This window comes from Peromyscus eremicus, chromosome 3 (genome assembly GCF_949786415.1).
Source record: "Peromyscus eremicus chromosome 3, PerEre_H2_v1, whole genome shotgun sequence".
In the NCBI taxonomy this organism is placed as follows: domain Eukaryota; kingdom Metazoa; phylum Chordata; class Mammalia; order Rodentia; family Cricetidae; genus Peromyscus; species Peromyscus eremicus.
The window spans coordinates 127,256,902-127,280,667 of NC_081418.1; the positions used below are offsets into that span (position 1 = coordinate 127,256,902).

General features: G+C 42.2%; 1 protein-coding gene across 2 annotated transcripts in view; it reads right to left on the reverse strand.

Moving 5' to 3' along the window:
• Tmcc1 (transmembrane and coiled-coil domain family 1) overlaps nucleotides 1–23,766 on the reverse strand; it is a 120,211-nt gene that overhangs the window by 19,021 nt on the left and 77,424 nt on the right. For both annotated transcript variants that reach the window (XM_059258433.1, XM_059258432.1), the window contains one exon: nucleotides 4,337–5,271. In XM_059258433.1, the coding sequence (XP_059114416.1) occupies nucleotides 4,337–5,271 (935 nt within the window). The remainder of the gene's footprint in view (nucleotides 1–4,336; nucleotides 5,272–23,766) is intronic.

Consider the following 23,766-nt stretch of genomic DNA (forward strand, 5'->3'; position numbering starts at 1 on the left):
AGGTTAACTAATTCTTGGTCATATAGTTCACTTATCACCTATTTTTTTTCCTATAAAATCAAAGCCTGCAACAAAGTAGAAATAAAGATATGGGTTGAGGTGTAGCTTAAGTGCTAGAGTATTTGTCTAGCATGTGCAAGACCAAAGGGTGGGGGTGGGGGTGGGGGTGGGGGTGGGGGAAGAAAACGAGAATTAGTAGACAGACTGCTGCAGGCAGCTCAGTGACAGTGTAGCATGGATGAGGTGGGAAAGGAGAAAATCAAACTATACTATATATGTAAAGGAGACAAACCGAACACACACACACACACACACACACACACACACACACACACACACAGCTAGGAGCACTTTCTACAGACATGTAACCAGAGCACTCCCGGCTGGAGGAGGGCTACTGTTCTCAGCTATTGTCATTCAGCTAAGTTATTTTGTCAAAGGCTAATAGAGGAGTTCTCCAAAAATGCTTAAAATGTGGAAAGTTTGGTATCTAAAATAGGTTTTCATTAATGAGAAGAGTGTTATTTCTGTGAAACTGTTCAAAGACTAACAATGTTAGAAAAACGTATCTGCTGTATGGAGACAAACAATGGAGGCCAATTTAAAAAAAAAATCCTTTCTAAGGAATTATCAGTATCAAAAAAAAAAAATGAAGTCATATATTGTGGCTTTTTCTTTCTTTCTTTTTTTTTTTTGGTTTTTCGAGACAGGATTTCTCTGTGTAGCTTTGCACCTTTCCTGGATCTCACTCTGTAGACCAGGCTGGCCTCGAACTCACAAAGATCCTCCTGCCTCTGCCTCCCGAGTGCTGGGATTAAAGGCATGTGCCACCACTGCCCGGCATTGTGGCTTTTTCAAATGGAGTCTTTAAGATTCTGTTGTAAGGAAAAAATCACAGTGAGGCCGAGAGAGGAGTGACCAAGTGGGCTATACATCCAGCAGGATTTAGGTTTCTTCACTCTCTACTGCATGTAGCTTGGCTACTCCACAGACCCCCAAGTACAATGAAGAGAGAGCGCTGCTCATGTGCATAAGGGGCTGAGACCCAATTCTAGAGTGGTGATGAGGAAGGAGATGAAGCGCCTGTCTTGCTCGGACTTACTCAATAGACACAGGAAGGCAGACTTTTCCAAATGTGTTTCCCCTCTCCTTTTCTCACATGGGCCTACATCTAACTTGAAGAAAACAATCTCTATAGGAATTTTAAGCCCTAGAGGAATTTAATAACAGGAGTGTTAATTTTATCTTTTAAATAATGGACAGAGGTCCTCTGGAGGGTGGGGCTGGGGCTTAGCAGCAGTGGTCACCTGACATCATTGCAGCACTGTGGGGCCAGCATTGCCCTGCACAAGTTGCAGCAATCTTGCAGGATAATGTTTTTTTTTTCTTTTAAGTTTATTTATTTATTATATATACACAGTGTTCTGTCTGCATATATGCTTGCACACCAGAAGAGGGCACCAGATCTCATTACAGATGGTTGTGAGCCACCATGTGGTTGCTAGGAATTGAACTCAGGACCTCTGGAAGAGCAGCCAGTACTCTTAACCTCAGAGACATCTCTCCAGCCCCTAAGTTGCAGCAATCTTGTACGGGGCTTTTGCAACTCTTGTGATACAGATGCTAATAAATCTACCTGGTTTTCATAGCTAGTAACAGAAATGGAATTGGGGATTTAGATTTAATATGGCAAAAAAAGGAACCAAGTATCTTATTTTAATCAGTCCACTTGAACACTATCTTCAGTATATTAAATATAGATAGCATTGATGAAAATAGTAACATTCTTAAACTCACTCTTCTTTCACCCTCAAGTCTTTTTCTTTTTTCAAAAAACATTACGGGCTGGAGAGATGGCTCAGAGGTTAAGAGCACTGACTGCTCTTCCAGAGGTCCTGAGTTCCCAGCACCCACATGGTGGCTCACAACCATCTGTAATGAGATCTGGCTCCCTCTTCTGTATACATAATAAGTAAATAAATCTTAAAAAAAAAAAAAAAAGGAAAAAAAAACCCAAAACATTATTACATTTTATTTAGTGCGTGCTCACATGTGCATGTCAGTTTGTGCATATGGAGGTCTGCAGACAACCTGTGCAAGTTGGTGCTCTCTTCCCACCAGATAGGTCCTGAGGATTGAACTCAGGTCTTGGCAGCTAGTGCTTTTACCTGCTGAGCCATCTTGCCAGTACTCTCACCCTCTTTTTGGTGGTCAGGTAAGCACTCGGCCACTATACTACCCTCTTTTTAAACAACAACAACAACAACAACAACAACAACAACAACAACAACAAAACCATTATTTCTTAAGACAAAGTCTTATGTGGCCCAGGCTGTACTCATATTTCCTATGGATGACTGCTGTGGAATAATCAATCCTTTTGTACACTATGAAGATGTGTTCCTCTCACTGTTAATAAAGAGCTGACTGGCCAATACCTAGGCAGGAAGAAGTTAGGTGGGAGAGCCAGACTTTGAGAGTCGGGGAAGAAGGGCAGAGTCGTCAGCGAGATTTGGAGGAAGCAGGAGATGAACATGCATCCTGAGAGAAGTTACCGCCATGTGGTAGAGCATAGATAAGAAATATGGGCTAATTTAAGTTCAAAGAGCTAGTTAGTAACAAATCTAAGCTATTGGCTGAGCATTTATAATTAATAATAAGTCTCTGTGTGGTTATTTGGGAGCTAGTTGGTGGGACAGAAAAGTTGGCCTACAGATGACCTTGATTTAAAAAAAAAAGACTTACTTGTAGCTTTATTTATGTGCTTTATATGTGTCTGCTATATGTTTGTTCATGGGAGCCAATAGAATCCATCATAAACCCAGGGGCTGGAGATATAGGCAGCTGTTAGTCACATGATGTGGGTACTGGGAACTGAACTTGGGTCCCCTGAATAGCAGTAAGTGCTTTTGATCCTTTTGCTTCCACCTGACAAACACTGGAACTACAGATGTATAATGACCAATTTATTCAGCACTCTACCAACTGAGCCACACTCCTTGGCTCCCAAAGTGTCAATGAGAACTGAAGAAAATTAACAAAAGGTGGCAGATTGGATGGCTGCTTATCATTTTCACCATCTGAAGCAAGCTTGTTGCTGTTGTCTTTAGAGCTAAGTGATAAACATGAGCAATTTATTTCAGACACTGAGTTACCTCATACAAGTAAAGTTTCAAAACATCACTTTTACTTTTTAAGAGGTGAAAGGGAATTCATTTGTTCAAACCTCAATGTCTAGTAAAGTACTGGAGATTTCTTCTGGTTACGAAGTGGAACAAGACCAATGCTCAGGCCTTGCAAGGCTTTATGTGCAGAGATGCAGCTCTCACAAGATTGTTTCTTGATCTGCATGAGGCTGCCAAGTCTTTGGCCCACAAGTTTGGATCTGAGTGATTACTCTGGGGAGGATATTATTTCTCTACATGGAAGACAGGACAGAGATTTGGAGACTGGATAAGAGTGATCCATCAGAAATCTATGATGCAATGTGAAAAACCAGACTCAGTATAGGGTGTAGGCTGGGAGGCAGTGGCGCACACCTTTAATCCCAGCACTTGGGAGACAGAGGCAGGCAGATCTCTCTGAGTTCAGGGCCAGCCTGGTCTACAGAGTGAGATCTAGGACAGGCACCAAACTACACAGAGAAACCCTCTATTGAAAAACCAAAAATAAATAAATATAGGATGTAAGTGGTCATGGGTAAGGCTCTGGGTTCCATCCCTATAGCAAGAATGAATGATCCACTCTGAACTTTGGTACAGAAATGAATGAAGAACACTGAGCTCTTTGAGCATTTTGTAACTGTAGTAGAATGACTTAATGCTATATTTACTCTCATCCAAATGTCCCAGTTCTTAATAAATGTCACAGACACATTTATCTGGATTTATTTCCAATCTAATTTTTCTACACCTAGTGCTCACATAAGTATGTTTAAAGCTAAATACCCACAAGGTTCACTACAGTTTGACTGGGCTATATCTTTAGCTGTTTACAAAGTTCTCAGGATTAAGATGTTCTGAATACAGTGCAGTACAGTGAAGGCTTCAATGACTATGCGTCATGATCTCAATGGATTGAAGAAATACCTCGGAAAGCCTGAGCTTCATGTTAAAGTCATAAACTGGAATAGAAGACTGAGGAGTTAAGAAATGTTCTCTGTGTGTGATCCTAGGAGTCATTAACTACTGCGTTGACTGACGCAGAAGTCCTGTGGCTGTTATACACAGATCTGAACACTCTGGACACTCTAGAGACAGATATCTTTTAAATTTACTTCTCCATATTCAAAGAGAAGGGAACAAATAATTTAGGCTTTTAATTTCACATAACTTACCTATACCGCTCTTCCTGTAAGGTCTGCATTATTAAGGAGTAGTCCCTCTGATAATGCTCCTTGAGGGTCTCGAAGGATTCCTCCAGTCTGGCCTGGGTTTCCCGGATCTCCTGGATCTCATGCAGTAGTGCATCAAACCCTGAGCTCTGCATGTCTAGGGTGTTTGTTTTGGAGCTTGATGCTCCTACAGCAATGCCCCCGGTGGTACTGTTGGCTCCTACTGAGCCTGAAGTGGCACTAGAACAATCTTCCTCACTACCATATTTTGGACTTGACTGAAAGTTCGAAATCACTCCTAAAGCCTTTCCTGCGTCATCCACTTGTCCTTCCTCTAATGAGTCCTTCAGATTAGGGATGTTGTCTGCACTGCCAAATTTGTTCCGAATCAGTGAGGCAATCTCTCTGGGCTTGGAGACCACAGCCCCTGCTGCTGAATGGGTAGCCTGAGAGAAGCTGGAAAATCCACCTTTGACACTGTCCACCACACCTTCACTGAAGCCAGTCACCTTTGCACCCACATCCTTCAGACCCTGGTGCATGTCCCTGAAGACATCCTTGGGCTGCCGGGGGATCCCATTCTGTTCCACCTCACGGAGCTTGCGGTGGTAATGCTCAAGTTTCTTCTGCAGCTGGAGGATGGTTTGTGCAGATTTCTGGTTTTTCTTCTCAAACACCTGTTTGATGCGAGCAGCCTGCTGCTTGTCCGCACTGTTGGCAAGCTTCAAGTATTCAGCAACGTTGTCGTCTCGGGCTGTCTGCGCAATCTTGATCTGTTCTGTGAGCTTTAGGATCTTCTGCTGCAGGTGTGCAATGGCAGCTTTCGTGCGTTGAGGGTCTGGTATTCCATCCACAGACTCTGGGTGGATGCTGCCATCGGTGCTGGAGGCCACGGCACTGGAAGTCTGGGCGAGGCTGCTTACTTCCAAACGCTCGATCTAACATTTTAAAATCAAGAGATAGATATTAGAAGCAGTACAGACTCAAAGTGCCAAAATATGCTGGAAATCTGTCTATGCTCAACTTTAAGCACAGATGGCTGACCTGTACATCCCCTGTCCTGTAAAAGCCCTGCTGCCCTCTCGGCTAGTCTTTCTACAGTATTTCTTTAAATAACAAAGCTCCCTTCATGGGTTGAAAGCATGAATTAATTCAATTCACACTCTTACGCATACTTCTGTTCAGAAGCAAATCTATGTAAGAGAGCATGCCAGTTTTTCAATGTAATCCTATGAAAATCGTCAGAGCCACACTCGCAGATTGGTCCCCTGAAAATGCTAGCAACAACAGGTATGTTGCTGCTGAGATAAAAGCATCCAATTGTCATCACAGTGTAAGTCACACCCAGGGTAATGAGGTCATTCTCTATTCTTGGGACATTTTGCTGCAGTGGGAGACAGGCAGAGGCTAGACTGAGGAGTTAAGATTACTGTGGTGTACCCAGGAAGAGAGTGTGAATAGACAGGGGCACTGAGAGGTAAGTGATTAAACAATTCAGGGACTAAGGTTAGATCTTTTGGAGCCCAAATTTTGTGTTTTATCCAATAAAAGGTTTACCTGGAGTAAGGAACTACAAAGCCCACACACCATCTTTTCATGTGGTTGAGTGTCACTAAAAGGAATGGAAGAAAGGACAACTGCTTAGACTTAAGAGCTTAAATTCCTACATGTCAAAGCAGTTAGTTAGCTGAGGCTGGAGGAGGACAGCGTTCTTACACCCTAGAGGTGTACTTCAGCGGTGAAATACTTGCCTAGCAAATATGACGCCCTGGGTGTGATGCCTAGTACCGAGAAAACAAAACAGAACATCAGCAACAAACCAGTATTTTTTTCTTCCTATTTCAATGACACTGAATGTTGGGGCTAGGAATGCAGATCAGTGGAAGAGCCCTGCTTCCCATTCTGAGCACAGCAAGAGTCAAAACCCTTGACAGAGACTAGTACAATGCCTTTTGCATTACTTCTTCCCCACACTGATTCACTTTGAGAAGCAGAGTAGCTGGAGATGGAGAAGGGAGAGGCAGCCCAAGTCCCAAATGGATAAAGTGTGAAGAGCTTCAGTACTAGCTCCACAAACCTTGCTCTTCAGTGCTCCAAGATATTTAGGATCTTACAACTAAAGTGCACAATACCATTCTGCTTATCTATGTCCAATAATTAAGCACAAACTCTACCACAGAATATATGGAACAGAGATATGGAGAATCTTCAAGCAAGCTTCCCCATGTTCAAGTTTATGAATCTGTAAGATCGAAACCAATCATACTGGGAGTTAAGGGTAATGGCACACACTGTAGCCAAGGCTGACAACCCGAGTTCTAGTCCTGGGATTCACCTGGTGAAAGAACTAACCCCATAATGTTGTTCTGATCGCCACACATGCTGTGGCATGTTTGTATACAGTCACCCCCTCCCCCTCCACAAATGAATGTAACAACAACAAAACAAAAAAAGAAGTTGATCAAACTGGGGAAAATATTGTTAGAGAAGGCTGGAGAGATGGCTCGACAGTTAAGAGCACTTGCTGTAGACCTTGGTTCAGTTCCTAGCATTTATACAGTGGCTCACAACCATTTGCCATTACACTGGCTATGCATACACATACACACAGGTAAAACACTCATACATATAAAATAAAAATAAGTCTAAAAAATTTAAAAATACTGTTAAGAGACTAGAATCAAAGTTCAACCATTTATAAAGAAACCACAATAATTTTCAATATATGAATGTTTATAAATGATCACAATTTGGTTAGAATTCTATCTCTATAAAATAACTAAATAAAACATATTCTCTTTAATCTGATTCCTGTCCTACCTGGGGCCAGTGTGTCCTCCTCCCATGAAGAGTAACCACAGAGACATCACTATCCCTGTAAGAGGACAGCTGACACTGGAAACTGGAAATTACTGGAATACCCAGTAGCACCTCCCAATTCTGAAAAGATACCCATTTTAAAAGGGGGAAACTCAGAAACAGAGTAGGAACCAAGTCCTAAAGGGCAAGTCTGTGCTCTAACCATGGGCACCTGGCCCCAGGACAGTGCCTTTGCTGTACATGAGGCTGGATATAGGTAACACAGAACTGGATCCCTAACTCATTCCAGACAACTCAGTTCCAAATGTGAAAAAGTTTACAAAGGTGATACTAAAATACTCCCTCCCCCTCGGGGAGTGGGGGTCACAGAGGATCTAACCCTGTATCAATCACTCAACCACTAAGCTACATCATCAGCCCAAGACTTTCTCCTTTTCCCTACAGCATTTTGATAGTAGTAGCCCAAACTGGCCTCAAACTTATACTTCTCCTGCCTCAACTTCCTGTGAATGCCCCAGAACTTCTTAAAAGGTGTAAACACAAAAGAGCACGGTGACTGATTGACGATGGTCCCTCTGGTACCCTGGGGAAGCACAGACTGGGCATATCACTGTAAAGGAGAGAAACTCCAGTGCACAGTCAGGAGAGTGCTTTAAGGATGAAGTGAGTTCTGAGTGTCAAAGTGCTGTAGCAGCATCTGGCACAGAGCAGACTGTTGGCACTGGCCATTACTGCAATAGCATGTGAGTTGTTCTTAAGGATCGCATCTTAATAGATTCCAGATCCTACTTCTTGCTTCTAAGACATAGATAAGCAAAGGCTACACAGAATTCAGAACAAAGGTAAAATTCATCTCAACAGTGAAGGTCACACTTTGAAAGTTGGCCTTGTGGCCTAGCCTGTGGCCAGATAACCTTCCAGTTCTCACAGTAAAACCATTATTATCAATTTATAAACAATGACAGAAAAGCACCTCCCCCAGCCAGCTGCCAGCAGGCAGGAAGAGGCAGCATATACCACCTGCTTGCTAGTGTCTGTCTCTGCTGCTTTGAGTTGTCACTGGAAACTGGCTCCTTTGCAGCGGCTGCAGGTCATACTGCTCTCTGTATTTTTTTCTCTCTATTAAGAAAGCTAGGCTGAAATTACCAGCTGGCACGAGTTAATTGACTGGAAAACAACTCAAAGAAAATGTGAAAAGATTCATGAGGGACAGAGGGAAGTCACTTAGGGAACAGTATTTGACAAAGCGTTTAACTGCTTATAGTTTTCATTTGTAAATATATTAAAGACTGGTTTTCTAAACACTAGTACAAGTTGGGTACACAGGAGGGTCACAAGTTGGAAGCCTGCCTAGGCTACAAGGCAAGACTATGTGGAGACCCTAGGCAAGATAGCCAAGAGACAGACAAAGTGACACACACAATACACAAGGGCATGAGACAGAGGGAGGGGGACACAACAGCATATAGCAATACTGTAGAACATGACGCAAAGTACTTGAGTTCACTGTGACCTTTCCAAATTCACTAGCTGTGTCTCTGGGCTGCACATGTGTTCTCTTGGAGCCTAAGTTTTCTCACCCATGCAATGGGGTCACAGTTTTTTTCCTAAGAGGGTTTTGAAAAGATGTTGAATTGGGGACTGGGTATGTATAGCAAATGCTAGAGTGCTTACCTGGCCCGAGAGAGGTCCTAGGACTTGATTCCCAAGACCACAAGCCAGAGGAGTGTTAGATTCGATTATGCATGACATATGATTATTGTTTTGGACTAAGTTCCTAGACTAGACCCTAATAGGTTAAAAATGTCACCCCTTTCCTCTCTCACCCTACTATGCAGATCTGGATGACCTGGAACTCACAGAGAGATCCACCTGCCTCTGCCTAACAAATGCTAGGATTAAAGTTGTGTCATGGTGCCGGGCAAATGTTACCATTTTTAGAGTAAAGGTCTTATCACCAAATCAAACCCAAGTTATTATCTGATCTTTCATCACAATTATATGACAGCCAAAGTCCTAAATAGGCCAGTTTTAATTAGCTAATAAAGTTCCCTGTTCTTCAGAGCTTGTTTGGAGGTTCTAGCAGGGGAGCGCAGCTACTTGTATACCCTTGACCGAAGACTGGTCCTCCTCTATTCGGGGAAGGTCGTCCTCTTCGACTGATTGTGCAGCTTCAGGAGGGACGCACATGGAGCGGTGAGGGAGGAAGGGGACACCCGCCTAGCCAGCCAGATCAGCCAAATCAACCCTGGCATTCAATGGGGTGACAGATGTCGCAGCCAGATTGCCCTCACATCCAAATTCCCTGTTCGTAGTTTACCCCTTTCATAAAAACGGTAATCTGGGGCCGAGGGTAGGGGTGGGGGTCTACTTACTGCACACAGGGTCTACCAGCTCTTGCTGCACAAGCACAGAAAGCTGAGTTTAGATCCTAGCACCCATGTAAAAAACTGGGCATGACTGCATGAATACCTTCAACTTCAGTACTGGTGGGGGCAGAGATAGGAGGATTACCTTGTTGGATGGCCCCAGGTTCAGTGAAAGACCCTATCTCTAGGGAATAAAGCAGAGAATGAAAGGAAACTCTATCACCTCCTCTGATTTCTGCACAAGCCCACACCTACACACACATGTGTACATAATCACTCACATACACACATATACATACACCAAAAATAAAAAAGCAATCTTTAAGCATCCAATATTGACCAGTTATTTTCTACTGTTCTGTGTTCTTGTCCCTTGCTAGAAAATAACTTTGAGAGGACCAATTTAAGCTGGGTATGATGATACACATCTATAATCTCAGGACTTGGGACACAGACAGAAGGACTGTTGCAAGTTCAAGGCTGGCCTGGTCTATGTAGATAGTTCCATACCAGTTAGGGCTATGTGGTAAAATACTACCTCAACACATACTGTGCTCCCCACCCCCAATTAATGTTTTTGTTTTGGCTTCCTTTAGTTTTTTGTCTTTAAAGATTAAAAAAAAATTATTTTTTACTTTTAGATAATATGTATGTATGTATGTATGTATGTATGTATGTATGTATATATGTATGTGTGAGTATAGGTGCCTGGAATCCAAAAGAGGGTATCAGATCTGGAGCTAGAGTTACAACTGATTGTTGAGTTGCCTAATATAGATGTTAGGAACCACATTTAGGTCCTCTGTAAGAACAGTAAGTGCTCTAAGTTTTTATTTTTAAATTACATTTATTTACTTATTTCTATTTATATTGTGTCTATCCATCCATCCATCCATCCATGTCTTTCTCAGAGAATGTGTATATGTGTATAGCATGAACATGTGTGGAGATCTGAGAACAGCTTGTGGGAGTTGGTTTTTTTCTGTTACCATGCGGGTACTGGAGATTGAACTCAAGTCATCAGGCTTAGCGGCAAGTGCCTTTCCTGCTAAGCTATATTGCCAGTTCCTTTTCTGTCTTTATAAGTTAGTCTCCTCTGCTTGGCTTATTAGAATGTTTATTTTACAGAATGTTACATGATTCAAGAAAAGCCAACTGTGATGATTACCCTAAGTGCTGCAGCTCTGCCTATGGATAACAACAGACTTAAGAAGGGAACTTTCTCCTACCATCTTACCTGGCCAGCAGATCCATCACTCCATCCCCGGTCTCAAATCACTATCTTCAGTAAAACTTCTATCTGGCTTACAGAATATTAGCTCTTTGTGGAAATTTCATATTCTACACACTAAACAATACACATCACTTCCTCAGGAATGAAGAAAAAGAAGACAAAAGCAGATGGAAGTAGGAAGTCTTTGCAATTCATCTGACACACACAGCTTTGTTAGGAGTGGGTTTTTTTCCTGCTCTTTTCCAGGACAAGTTTTCTTTTCTTTTCTTTTTTTTTTTTTTTAAATTAATTTATTTTTATTTTATGTGCACTAGTGTTTGGCCATGGGTGTTGGGTCCCCTGGAACTTGAGTCACAGACAGTTGTGAACTGCCATGTGGGTGCTGGGAATTGAACCCTGGTCTCTTGAAGAGCATTTATTGCTCTTAACCACTGAGCCATCTCTCCATCATCACCCTCCCCCTAAGCAAGCTTTTACAGGATAGATTGAGCTGTTCCCTGTTGGAGCTAATGCTGGGCACCTGCAGAGCAAGTTTCACAGTTCTGCTAATATTTTATGTCAAAGATAGAGATGGCTTTGCTTTTTAACCAGAAAGTACGTGGTTTAATTTACATATTCACGAGGTAATGGTAATAGGGATTAAGACAGATTTGCTGGGCAGTATAATCTCGTAGCCACTGATCCATCTCTCCAGTCCCATTAAATTTTCTTTTTTTTTTTTTTTTGGGGTTTGGTTTTTCGAGACAGGGTTTCTCTGTGTAGCTTTGCGCCTCTCTTGGAACTCACTTGGTAGCCCAGGCTGGCCTCGAACTCACAGAGATCCGCCTGGCTCTGCCTCCCGAGTGCTGGGATTAAAGGCGTGCGCCACCACCGCCTGGCCCATTAAATTTTCTTAAGTAAATGGTCTGTTAATTTCCTTCCCAGCTCAGAGGGAATAGCTATAAAAACAACACCCCTGCCGGGCAGTGGTGGCACACACCTTTAATCCCAGCACTTGGGAGGCAGAGCCAGGCGGATCTCTGCGAGTTCGAGGCCAACCTGGGCTACAGAGTGAGTTCCAGGACAGGCTCCAAAGCTACACAGAGAAACCCTGTCTCAAAAAACCAAAACCAAAACCAAAAAACCAAAAAACAAAAACCCCACAAACAAAAAACAACAAAAACCCCCCACAAAACAACACCCCTATAAAGTCAACATATTCTTAGAATTTTAAAACTTTTTTTGATGGAGATACCATAGTGTACATGTGGAGGTCAGAAGGTAGCTTTTGAGAGTCAGTTCTCTCCTGCCATGTATATCCTGGGGGACTGAACCCGAGTTCAGTTGTCAGGTTTAGTGGCAAGTGCCCGCTGAGCCACCTCACCACAGTCCTCAGACAACACAGTCACAGTCTTATTTGCTTCTACAGTCACTACTGGAATTATATACTTTTTTTGGTATTATTTCCAATACCTAGCATAGGCCCTACACATTGGGGGTGGGGTGGGGGTGGAGAATACTGTGAAGTTTTCTTTTTTCCTCTTTTTTTTTTTTTTGAGACAGGGTTTCTCTGTGCAACACTGGTTGTCCTGGAACTCCTTCTGTAGACCAGCTTCTGTAAAGTTTTCTTAAAACAAGAATAAATCTTCTGGCCAGACAGTTATAGCTTCCTTAAGCCCTAAAAGTAGGCCATGAAGTATACCCGGCAGTGCTGATGGCCACTGAGTTTCATGTTCACAGGCAATCAGTCCTGTGCGATGAGCTGGAAGCAGCAGCCCTAGGTCCTCCAGTGGATGCCCTATAGGTGAGTTCCTAATCTGAACTCCTGTCAACCTGTAATCCTAGCACTAGGGAAGATGTCACTAGGGAGGAAGACATAGGAGAATCACTGAAAGTTCAAAGGCAGTCTGGTCTATACAGAGAATTGTAGGCCTACGAGAGCTAGAGTAAGACCTCATCTGAAAAAACAGAAAGAGCCTATCATATTCTGGCTGTCACTTCAAAGTTGTACTCCTACACGTAGTCTAAATAGCAACCACTATACTGCTCACCCTAGGGAAGAAGCTACAGCCTTCATTTCTATTACATACTTGCTCTTCTGTATCCTGACTTCATTTTCTTTCTTTCTTTTTTCAGGATTGGTTTTCATTCTTGTGTGTGTGTGTGTGTGTGTGTGTGTGTGTGTGTGTGTGTGTGTGTATGCATGTATATGTCATGTGTGTGCAGGTGCATGAAGAGGTCAGAAAGAAGTGTCAGATCCCCTGGAACGAGATTTAAGGTGTCTGTGAACTGTCTGATATGGGTGCTGGGAACTGAACTGGGTCCTTTGGGAGAGCAGTGGGCGCCTAGCTGCTGAGCCATCTTCCCAGTGCCTAACTTCAGTTTTCTATGTATACATCTTTACCCTTGTATATTAGGGATTTTTATATTTCTATGAATTTTTCAATCATCAGTTCGAAATGTACAGTTCATAGAGGTTAGGATTCTGTGCTTTGTTTACTTGTATTAACCTAGACTGGTCATACGCTCATGGCATTCCTCTTGTGTTAGCCTTCTGCATGCTATGATTACAAGTGCTACCACTTTTGTTTCTCTAAAAAACAGTAACTATGCACTGCACTAAGTAAGTGCTCAAGAACTCATTGCTGACTCCCTGATTCTGTCTCTAGCTTGCCATTTCCTTGTTGAGAGCTGACTGGCTCTCAGTAAGGAGAGCCTCTGTTGTTCTGACAGATCAAAATCTGTAGCATGTAAGCATACTCTTTCTTCCCTTCCTTCAAGATGATGTTATAAACCCCTTTCTCCTCTCCTCTTCATTCATCTCTCTCAAATAGCAAAGAACACACCATTTTCTTCGAACAGTAACATAAAGCATATCATCTAATTTATTTGGTACAGGAGCTCTAACTCAGGACCTTGCACATGCTAAGCAAAGTGCTCTACCACTGAAGGAGCTGTAGTCCTTTTCATAGATTTTTAGATGGGGGTCTCATGAAGTCACACAGGCATTTCGGAGATTTAAAATGGAGGTTACCTGCCATTCCTAACAGGTATAAGAAATCACTAACATTGAGGTATCAGAAGATCCTGGGTAAGGCATTCTGATATCAATTAAGATAACAAGGAAATCTATTCAGACTTGTGAAAAATCGAGCTGAATGCTCTAGTCTTTGTGAAGCAATCTGAAATTAGGACTCTGCTTCTGCATTTCTCCAGTTAGTGTGGGGCTGCATGTGGAAGCGGAGGACCTGTATTGATTGAAAGAGTGAGGGACATAAATATCATCCCCTCACCCTGACATATAGAGACCCTTTAGGAAAAAGACACAGGCATTCTTCCTGCACTGTAGTGTTGATACTTCTCATTCAAATTCACTCTGTGCCAACCCTCCCTCCCTCTCTTTCTTCCCTCTTCCTTTCCTGCTGCTTTTGAGCCAGAATTTCTATTCTTTGCCCAGGCTGGCCTTGAAATTTTGGTTATCCTCTTACCTTTGCATCCCAGTGTTGAAATTATAGTGAGTTACCACATCTGGCTTCTTCTTCGTCTCCCCCCCCCCCCCCCCCCCCCCCCCGGTGGTTAGTTTTCTTTTTTGGAGTGGGGAAGGGTGGGCAGGGTCTCACTCTGTAGCACAGGTTGCTCTACAACTCACTGTGCAGCTATTTCCTCCAACTGAAACCCTCCCTAAGGAATACATTTTTTTTGTAAGACTTGGGAAGCTAAGGAAATTTAGAAGGCCCAAGAAACTTGAAAAGTCATCTAATTCAAGGCTCTCCCCAAGATTACAGATTATAGAAGCAGTAATAATCATTGGGGAGAGGACTCTCCTGGAAATTGCCTACCAAATGGGCATATGCTCCAGGGATGCAGCTGCCTTTACATCACCCACACTTTTCTAAGTAACGCAAACTACTGGCTTACTAAGGTAAGTGTGGGTTAAGTAGTTTCTTTGGTCTGTTGTTGGTGTTATACCTGGGGTGAATAGACATTTACACATATTTCCCCAGGAAAAGTTACACAACAGTCACAGAGGCTGGCCTCAAACTTGAAACATTTCTCTTGCCTCTGCCTCACAAATGTTGGGAATGGAGGTGTATACCACTAGGCCCATACATCAAGTTACTTTATCTTTTTGTTTGTTTGGTTTTTTTTTTTTTTTTTTTTTTCGAGACAGGGTTTCTCTGTGTAGTCTTGGCTGACTTGGAACTCACTCTCCAGACCAGGCTGGCCTAGAACTTAGAGATCCACGTGTCTGTGCCTCCTGAGTGCCGAGATTAAGGAAGTGTGTCACCACCCACCTGGCAAATTACTTCATCTTAAATGCCAATAATAACCACACTGAAAAATACTGTACAGATTCTGGAATTACTCTAAAAGATGGAAGAAGAAAAAGAGGAAACTCAGGGAACAAGACCAGCTAATATGGATGCTGGTCCTATCCTGTCTCAATCAATCATTTCACAAATGGTAATCAATAGCAAGACCTTAATTTTTCTCACAAATTACAAATAAAGTAAAGGGAAATGATAAAAAGGACAAATTCAACTGTTTTTAAAACTCTTAAAGACATTTTGTATTCTTTCTGAACTGTTTCTATTAAGTAAGAATGTGGGACAGTCTCAATAAACCTGGAGAGGATGGAAGCAGAGGCATATCATGGTGCTGTGATACTGTAGATGTGGGATATTAACACCCACACAGACACGCACCATGAGCCTTCCTTCCACTGTTCAACTAATTTTATAAATATTGTTTGCTTTTTTAAAATGTAAAAACCACTCAATAAAGGTAGAATCTCTTCTCTCCAAGAACACATGCTCTAACCAATGAAACCTAACCACCGATCGAAAGGAAACAACATACTGGATTTGGCCAAGAGGCTCCCTGAAGGTGCCAGGTTGCCGGTGTGGCACTGCAGGCCTGCAACACGAGCACTTGGGAAGCTGAAGCAAGTGGACTGAGCTTAAAGAGACTGTCTCAAAAACTAACAGACAGTAAACAAGGGGAAGGAACTGTAAAGCTTCTTGGGGATGACAATGAAATGAGCCTCAAGGTAAGTCTTTGACAGAAAGGACGAGGAAAGACCTTTCAGGCTGACAGCTCAGAATAAAGAATGGCACTGAAGTGAACCTTAGGATGACAGAGCAACCTGAGGCTGTAACAGCATGGCACAGGTAAAGGCTATGGGAGGAGACAAGCTTCAACAAACAGGTCAAAACTACTGTCCTAGATTGGATCCCCAGCTCATCACTGAAGGCTTCACAATATCAACAGTCTCATCTCTGGAATGAATACTCAGAGTATATCACAACCCTATCAGAACTCTCTTCAAAGTCGTCGTCGTCGTCGTCGTCGTCGTCGTCGTCTTCTTCTTCATCTCCTTACCTCAGGGACAATAATTACTGTCCACAAGTTAAACAAGCCAAAAAGCAAAGTGCACCACATGCCAGCAGCCCCTCTGACATCATCTGCTTCTCCCGACACCCAACCCAACACCAGGTCCCATCAACTTCACTTCTAATTTCCACCAGAGTGCATAATGCTCTGCACCTATCCCTACAGCTGCCATCTCAGGACAAATTCTCAGCACCCCTCTTCTGGACAGAAGATCTGCCTGTATTCACTTAGGTTCTCTGTGGAGTTGAAGGGGGAAAAGGGGTGGTGGTGGTGAGAAAAGGAAAATTCCAACTCTAGGGGGATGCTTACATTCACTTAGCAGCCCTCCAGTTTTTAAGAGCAAGAATTTTGGGCTGCAGTATTCTTAGATGACATAGTATTTGCCTAAACATGCATGAAGCTCCAGCACCCAAACCAATGACTCTCAAACGTTCCCCAGCCCTCCAAACACCAAGAATCTGAATGTGGCCTTTGCAGTCTCATGCTGTTAGGTCCCCATCTCTCCAAGCCTCACCTGTATATTCTCTCACTTTTTACCTTCATCACATGGGCTTTTCTCCACACCCTGAACTCATGTTTTACCCGGTGTGTGTGTGTGTGTGTGTGTGTGTGTGTGTGTGTGTGTGTGTGTGTGTGTTTGTCTGTTACTGACTGCCAGTCCTTTCTGTAAGCTCTGGTGAGTGATTTTTGCTGGGTATTTACCAATGAATGAATCTTTCTGCCTCCATGAGACTCATGATTGAGTGGCAAGAGACAGAAACACAGAAACCAGTAACCAACTATGTCGACTCTGGAAACCACCATGAAGAAAAGAACAGGGTACTTCGAGGAAAGGGTAACCAGAAGGAGGAGACCTTACCTCACATGGAAAGCTCAGAGAGGCTCCTATAATGGGGCATTCAAACTGAGCTCTCAAAGACAGAAAAGGAAGTCCTTACTTTAACCAGGCGAGAAGTGAGAGAAATCACTATTTCTGAAGGCTTCAAGTGCCAAGAGAACAGATGGGAATTTCATCATGAAGAGATACAAAGAGTTTAAGAATACAGCAATTCAAAAAGAGAAAAAGGATTTATCTTTTCACTGCAGTGAAACCCTATGACCATGTTAACAAAAAGGCTTGAGGGAAGAGCCCAAGGATGCAAGGGATGTCCATTCCCCAACACAGAGCAGTATATGGATGGCTGTATTCGAGGCTTACATAACCAGTGAGTCAGCAGAAAGGCAGGTGTCAATGGACAGCTTCTGTGCCCACTCTAAGCTGCTAGGAAACTTGGCTGTGACTGCTTTTGAGAGGAGGGGTCCAAGGACAAGATCTGAGCTTGGCCAATGAAACAAGTCACAGACCTCCTAACAACACATGGCCAAATTACAGTGAAGAAAAGGAAACCTTTATCCTTAGAACATATAATAGGATCCAACTCAGAATGGACTAGAGCCAAGTAATTCTGGCAGGACTTCATGGACCTAACGCAATCCATTTCTCTTTCTTTCTTTCTTTCTTTCTTTCTTTCTTTCTTTCTTTCTTTCTTTCTTTCTTTCTTTCTTTCTTTCTTAATTGAGACAGGGTCTCCCTATTCATTTATTCATGGCTCTCCTGGAACTCTCTATGAAGATCCATTTCTTTAATGTGAAATAAACATCCATTTTAAGATTTAAAAATTAAGATGCTTAAATTTGCTAAAGTCAGAACCTATACCTTAATAAAGAGAAAATGTCCATTATCTTGTTTCAGGGGCCAAAATTACTTCAGGATTGTTCCATCTTTTTCCTGAGGTGCTTGGGCTGGATAAGCCCTGGATCTTGTGTTCCAGGGCTACTTTCTACATTTGTCTTTTCTCTAATAAAGGCTACTATGTATTAACAGTAACAGGAAAAAGGCTGCATGACAGAATTGGGTCTGGCAAAGAAAAAGGTACAAAAGCAAACATAAAAGGAAATTCAATTATAATAGAGGGCAAAGAGATGCAGCTCAAACCACCACTGGATACTGAACAGTGAGACAATGAGCCCGAGACAGACCTCCACCACACACAGCATGGAAACAGCAGACTACTCATCTTGCCTTCCCCCACATCCACACTCATGCTCTCAGCCTACTACTGCTCCAGGGGCAACGGCCCAGGAACAGGATGCAAGCTTTATTTTTCCTTCTCCACTGCTGGCTTTAGGAAAATCCTAGAAAAAAATAAGGTAATTACAACTATCCAAAGACATTAAAAAAAAAAAAAAAAAAAGAAGAAAAAGACCTAATTGTGAATGAATACCCTAGTTCCTAACTGCTCATGGGTATCTGAGAAAAACCTGATGATTACATCTGAAGGTCACAACCTGAATAAGCAGCAAAAATATCTTTTCTGTCTCTCTTGCTCATCCTTTTCCACCAAACATGATTCTGCAGAATGGATACTGCTAAGATACAATTCGATGTAGCTGATACAGAAAACAACAACAACAACAACAACAACAACAACAACAACAACAAACAAGGAAAACCCCTCATCATAATATATTTATCTTACCCAAAACCCCTGTCAGGCAGTCTGCTGATTTTGCTTGCCACAAAGCCCATCCTTCATTTGCGAACACCAGAGCAAGCTCAGATTGTGCAAACAAATCATAACCTCTCTTGGCCATAAGCGCTCTCCATTTGTTCCGGCTTCCAAACTGCAGAGGAGCAGTAGCAGATTCTGTCACTCTCGTACACTGTAAATGAGGGCAGTTACCACTGGGAACACATCCTCCACCAAAGGGCTGGGCACAGTGAAGCTTCTAGGCGATCCTTGGGCTTCTCACTTTCAATCTCAGAGAAGCGGCTTGCACACAACAGGCAGGCACAGCTGCACCACATCAACATCCCACATAGCCGATGCTCTGCAGTGCAGTGCCTACCTCGGTCTATGCACAGTTCAGTTCTGTCTCCTGCGTCAACTCAGTAGCCTTACATCTGGGCATCTGGGACTGTGCTGAATAAACAGAAAGCTTCAGCCTAACTCCCCGCCCCTCCCGTGTGTGTGTGTGTGTGTGTGTGTGTGTGTGTGTGTGTGTGTGTGTATGCTGGGGAGTGGTTTGCTAGGGCTGCTAAATGCAAATGAACAGTTTGACTCTGAGAGCTAAGACAGTATCTGCCTCTCTGCTCCAGTTGTGAGCATCTTTTATAAAAGACAAAAGCTTCCAACTGGTTGGATTTAAAGCTACAGGACATTATTTTCACATTCACATTTGTCTCCTCATTTAAATTAAGTATGGTTGAGGACAGCTGACAAAGTAAAACCAATTCTCAATAAAATAACATTCAGAGGTAGCTTGGTCTAAAAGACACAAAAGGCAACCTACGTAGATTTTCATTAAGCACCTGGAGACAGTTCCAATTTCCCAATGTTTCTTCGTTTGCTCTCCTATGTTTGGAAAACTATGTAGGTGACAATTAAGTAGGAGTAAAAACAGTGAACGAGAAAATAGGCAAGCAAGTATGAGACCCTAAAATCTGACACTACAGACAGGAGACTTCCACTTCTTGGAAGGCAGTGCAACCCTGAGATCCAGTAACAGATGCAAAAACCATGCCAAGAGCTCAGGTCTGGGTTTGGTCTGCTCAGACACCTACTACTCCATTGCACCAGAGAACCAAACATCTTTTGATTGTTTTTTGAGGCAGAATATCACTATGCAGGCAAGCTGGACTCAAGATCCCCCTGCTCTGCTTTATCTACAGTCTCACTTACAGAAATCAAACAAATCACAGATTTCTATGCTGTCCTCTATCACTCTCCTCATTCCCTGAGAAAGGGCCTCTTACTGAACTTGAAGCTTGCCTCCTATCCCCCTTTGAAAACTAGGCTAGCTGCCCAGCAAGCCCCAGAAATTCTGTCTCTGCCCCAAAGCTCCCAGCATGTTGTTACAGACATTTGTGGCCATTCCTGACTTTTTATGTGGGTGCTAGGACCCTAACTTAGGTCCTTATGATTCTGAAGAAAGCACTCTTACCTATTTAGACATCTCCTCCAGCCCTACCACTATGATTTCTATTCCTTCAGTTTGTTTTATAAATGCAAGAATTTTCTGTAACTCAAAAACAGTAGCTCTTGTGATTCAATTTTTATTTTGAGAGTAAACACTTTTCTTTAAGTAATGTCATATATTCATTCCTACACTAAATAAACTTGATATAACATTTTTAAATAGTTACTTAACTATTTAATTATGTTCAATCTAGTATAAAATCTATTAGGGAATAATTTTCTTCATGATTATACAGCTGAATGCTGGGGATTATGCTCTCTCCTCCAGGCAGGTAATGTTACAATTTTAAAATTTGAAGCAAAACTGCTCCCACTGATAGGTATTTCCAATGTTCCTTTTCCTTCTGGGACACATGTGCAAGATAGCATTTCCCATATCCCCTAGCAATCATTCGATCAGTTGTACCAATGGATTGTGAAAGAAAGGCAGTGAGAACATCATCTGGTCAAAGCATTTCCAAGGTGCTCTCTTAGCTTCTCATTTTACCACTCTGATTACTTAAGCATGTGAGACAAAGTGTCTTGGTTGTATGAGCTTCCACTATATGGATAGCAGCCCTGGGGAGTTGCCTGAGCCTAAAACAGGCCTTTTGTGTGACAAATGTCCACTGGACATTTATAAGTGTTTTTTTAAAGTATATTTGAGAAACAGGCATAAAGTATGCTTGTAATCCCAAGAGATGGAAGCAGGAAGGTAAAGAATTCAAAGCCACTGTAGGTAGCAATGAGATGCCACCTTGAAGAATTTTAAAAAAGGGCTGGAGATATATATAGCTTAGCAGATAGAGGTACCTGCGAGCACCAAGCCCTGGGATCATTATCCAGGACTACAAAAGAAAAACAACAAACAGGAATTAAAAAGGTGTAGTATCCAGGTATGATGGGGGCATGCTTATATTTTCATTACTCTAGAGGTAGAAGAAGCAGGAGGGTCAGAAGCAAGACCAGCTTGAGCTACATAGTAAGTTTGAGGTCAGTCTCTGCTGTATGAGATCCAGTATCAACAGACAGACAGTCCCAAAAAAAGTCCTTTAACAAATTTAAGGGTTATTCTAAGATATTAAAGGATTCAACTGATAGAATGGAGAGTCGAATAGATGAGCTGCCTGGAGAGGATAGGCTTGTGGGCTACTATAACCTGACCATGTATCTTCTTGCCTCTCAAAGTAGTGCCATTTTGATTTTGCTGACTTCTTGGTTCTCTCAATACTCTTTCCAAACAGATTCTGGTTTTGTTTCTGGCTTATGCATTGGTTATTAATGAGTCCTCCCTGATGACAGCATAGAAAAAGAATTTGGTTTTACTGTCTGACTATATGGCAGTCTCTGGAGAAGACTGACAGTTATCTATTTTTCTCTGTGGGGCAAGAAATCACAAGGCAGTTCAGTCTGTTAGGCTTTTCTTTTTGGCCACTTGTTTATGCTGAGAGTAGTTCATAGTTCAATTAAGAATTTGGTACATACTGTGAAGGAGAACAGCTCTTCCAGACAGGGACTGGTGAGGTCTCAGGAGTTTGTGTTTACTTGGGGACATGACTGAGGTGTTAGAAGCTCAGTCACAGATCTCTGTGTATCTGCTTGTAATTCAGAAAGGCCATGGCTTTTTACCATGTTATCATAACATGCTATATATGGAAATACTTCCTATCTTTAAGGGTAAGTTAGATTATAATGTCTTTTTTTTCCTTCTCCTCCCATTCCCAGACAGGATCTCTTATATCTGAGGCTGGCCTCAAACCCCTATGCAGTCTCTTAAAACTTTACTGTCTTTTATTTTTATTTTATTTATTTATTTATTTAGGTTTTTTGAGACAGGGTTTCTCTTTTATTTATTTATTTATTTTGGTTTTTTGAGACAGGGTTTCTCTTTAGTTTTGGTGCCTGTCCTGGATCTCCCTCTGTAGACCAGGCTGGCCTCGAACCCACAGAGATCCGCTTGGCTCTGCCTGCTGAGTGCTGGGATTAAAGGTGTGCACCATTGCCACCTGGCAACTTTACTGTCTTTCTAAGCTAAATAAGCATGTAAATATCCCTAAGATTCCAATAAAATAAACTCATGAATACTTAATACTTCAAATATGGTAGAGAGGGAAAAAAATCCATCTTATAGTTCAGAAACATTTAATGAATTCAAGTCCAGGCTGGTGGAGGAGTGTGACACACTCAGTGACAGAGTGTATACTTAGCATAGGTGACACTTGGAGTTCAAAACAAAAACCACACACACACTCTCTCTCTCTCTCTCTCTCTCTCTCTCTCTCTCTCTCTCTCTCTCTCTCTCTCTCATGTACTTGGGTAAGTATTTAGCACATCAAGCCTGAGTTGCTGCATGCATTCTTATTTCACTTGGGTTTATTCTCTGATGTACAGAAAAGCTCATCTGAACTTTCTAAACTTACTGACCAAAAAAAAAAAAAGAGAATATTACTCTTACTATAGTGTTTGTGTCCAATAAAACGACTATTAGGATGCTGGGAATGGGGCATACCTTATAGGCCCAGAATTTAAAGTGAAACTGTTGGGATTGCTGAGTTCAAGGCCAGCCGAAGTTACATAGCAAGACTCTGTCTCAAAACACAAAACAAAATCTAGGCTTCATAGTGTAGTCTAATAATCATAGCATTTGTGAGGCTGAGGCAGTAGGATTGTTAACAGTTTAAGGCCACCATGGTCTACATAGGGAGTTCCAAGCCAGACAGTGGCATACAGTGTGATATCATCTCAGAAACTCCCAAACAGACACAACATAAGAAACCTGAATGACAACACTAACAAAATTTTTATGGTCATGCCAGCCAATATTTTCAAGACCCTATGGTATTTAAAACCATTTTATTTATTTATTTTTGCAGCAATGGGGACTAAGCTCAGGTCATTAGGCTTGGTGCTAAGTGAGCCTGCTGAGCCATCTTGATGGCCATTTTTAAAAATAGTTTATAATTGATTCAAGTGCATGGAATAATGTTAGGAACAAAGCGACAGAATTACAAAGAATTAAGTCCACTTGTTTATGAAGAGAGAAGGAGGAGGAGGAGGAGGAGGAGGAGGAGGAGGAGGAGGAGGAGGAGGAGGAGGAGGGGAAGAAGAAGAAGAAGAAGAAGAAGAAGAAGAAGAAGAAGAAGAAGAAGAAGAAGAAGAAGAAGAAGGGACTATTATTCTTTCCCCCAAGTACAGTGGCAGCTTTTCCAGAATTTGAAAGAAGGAAAATGTAGAAAAACAACCGTATTTGCTTTGGAGATACTCCGCTGAAAAGACACTGTAGTAACTGTCCCCATGTATGTAAACTGAAGTTTTGGTGGGTGTGAGTCCTTGGCTTGCTGATCAATTATCTTCATCTGCAATAAGAGACATTAATGTTTTTCTGTGTAATTTCCTCAGAAAACAAAAAAGACTTTCTGGATTTTCTTTCCCCCTGTTTGTTGAGGCAAGAAAGGGACTCACATAGCCCAAGTTGGCCTTAAACTCACTATGTAGTAGAGGATAACCATAAACTCCTGCTTCTACCTTCCAAGTGCCAGAATTACAGATGTACAATACTCCCAGCTACCTTTCTGGCTTTGTTATGGTCTAAAAGATTAAAATACCATGTAACACTATAGTACAGAAGGGTAACCATAA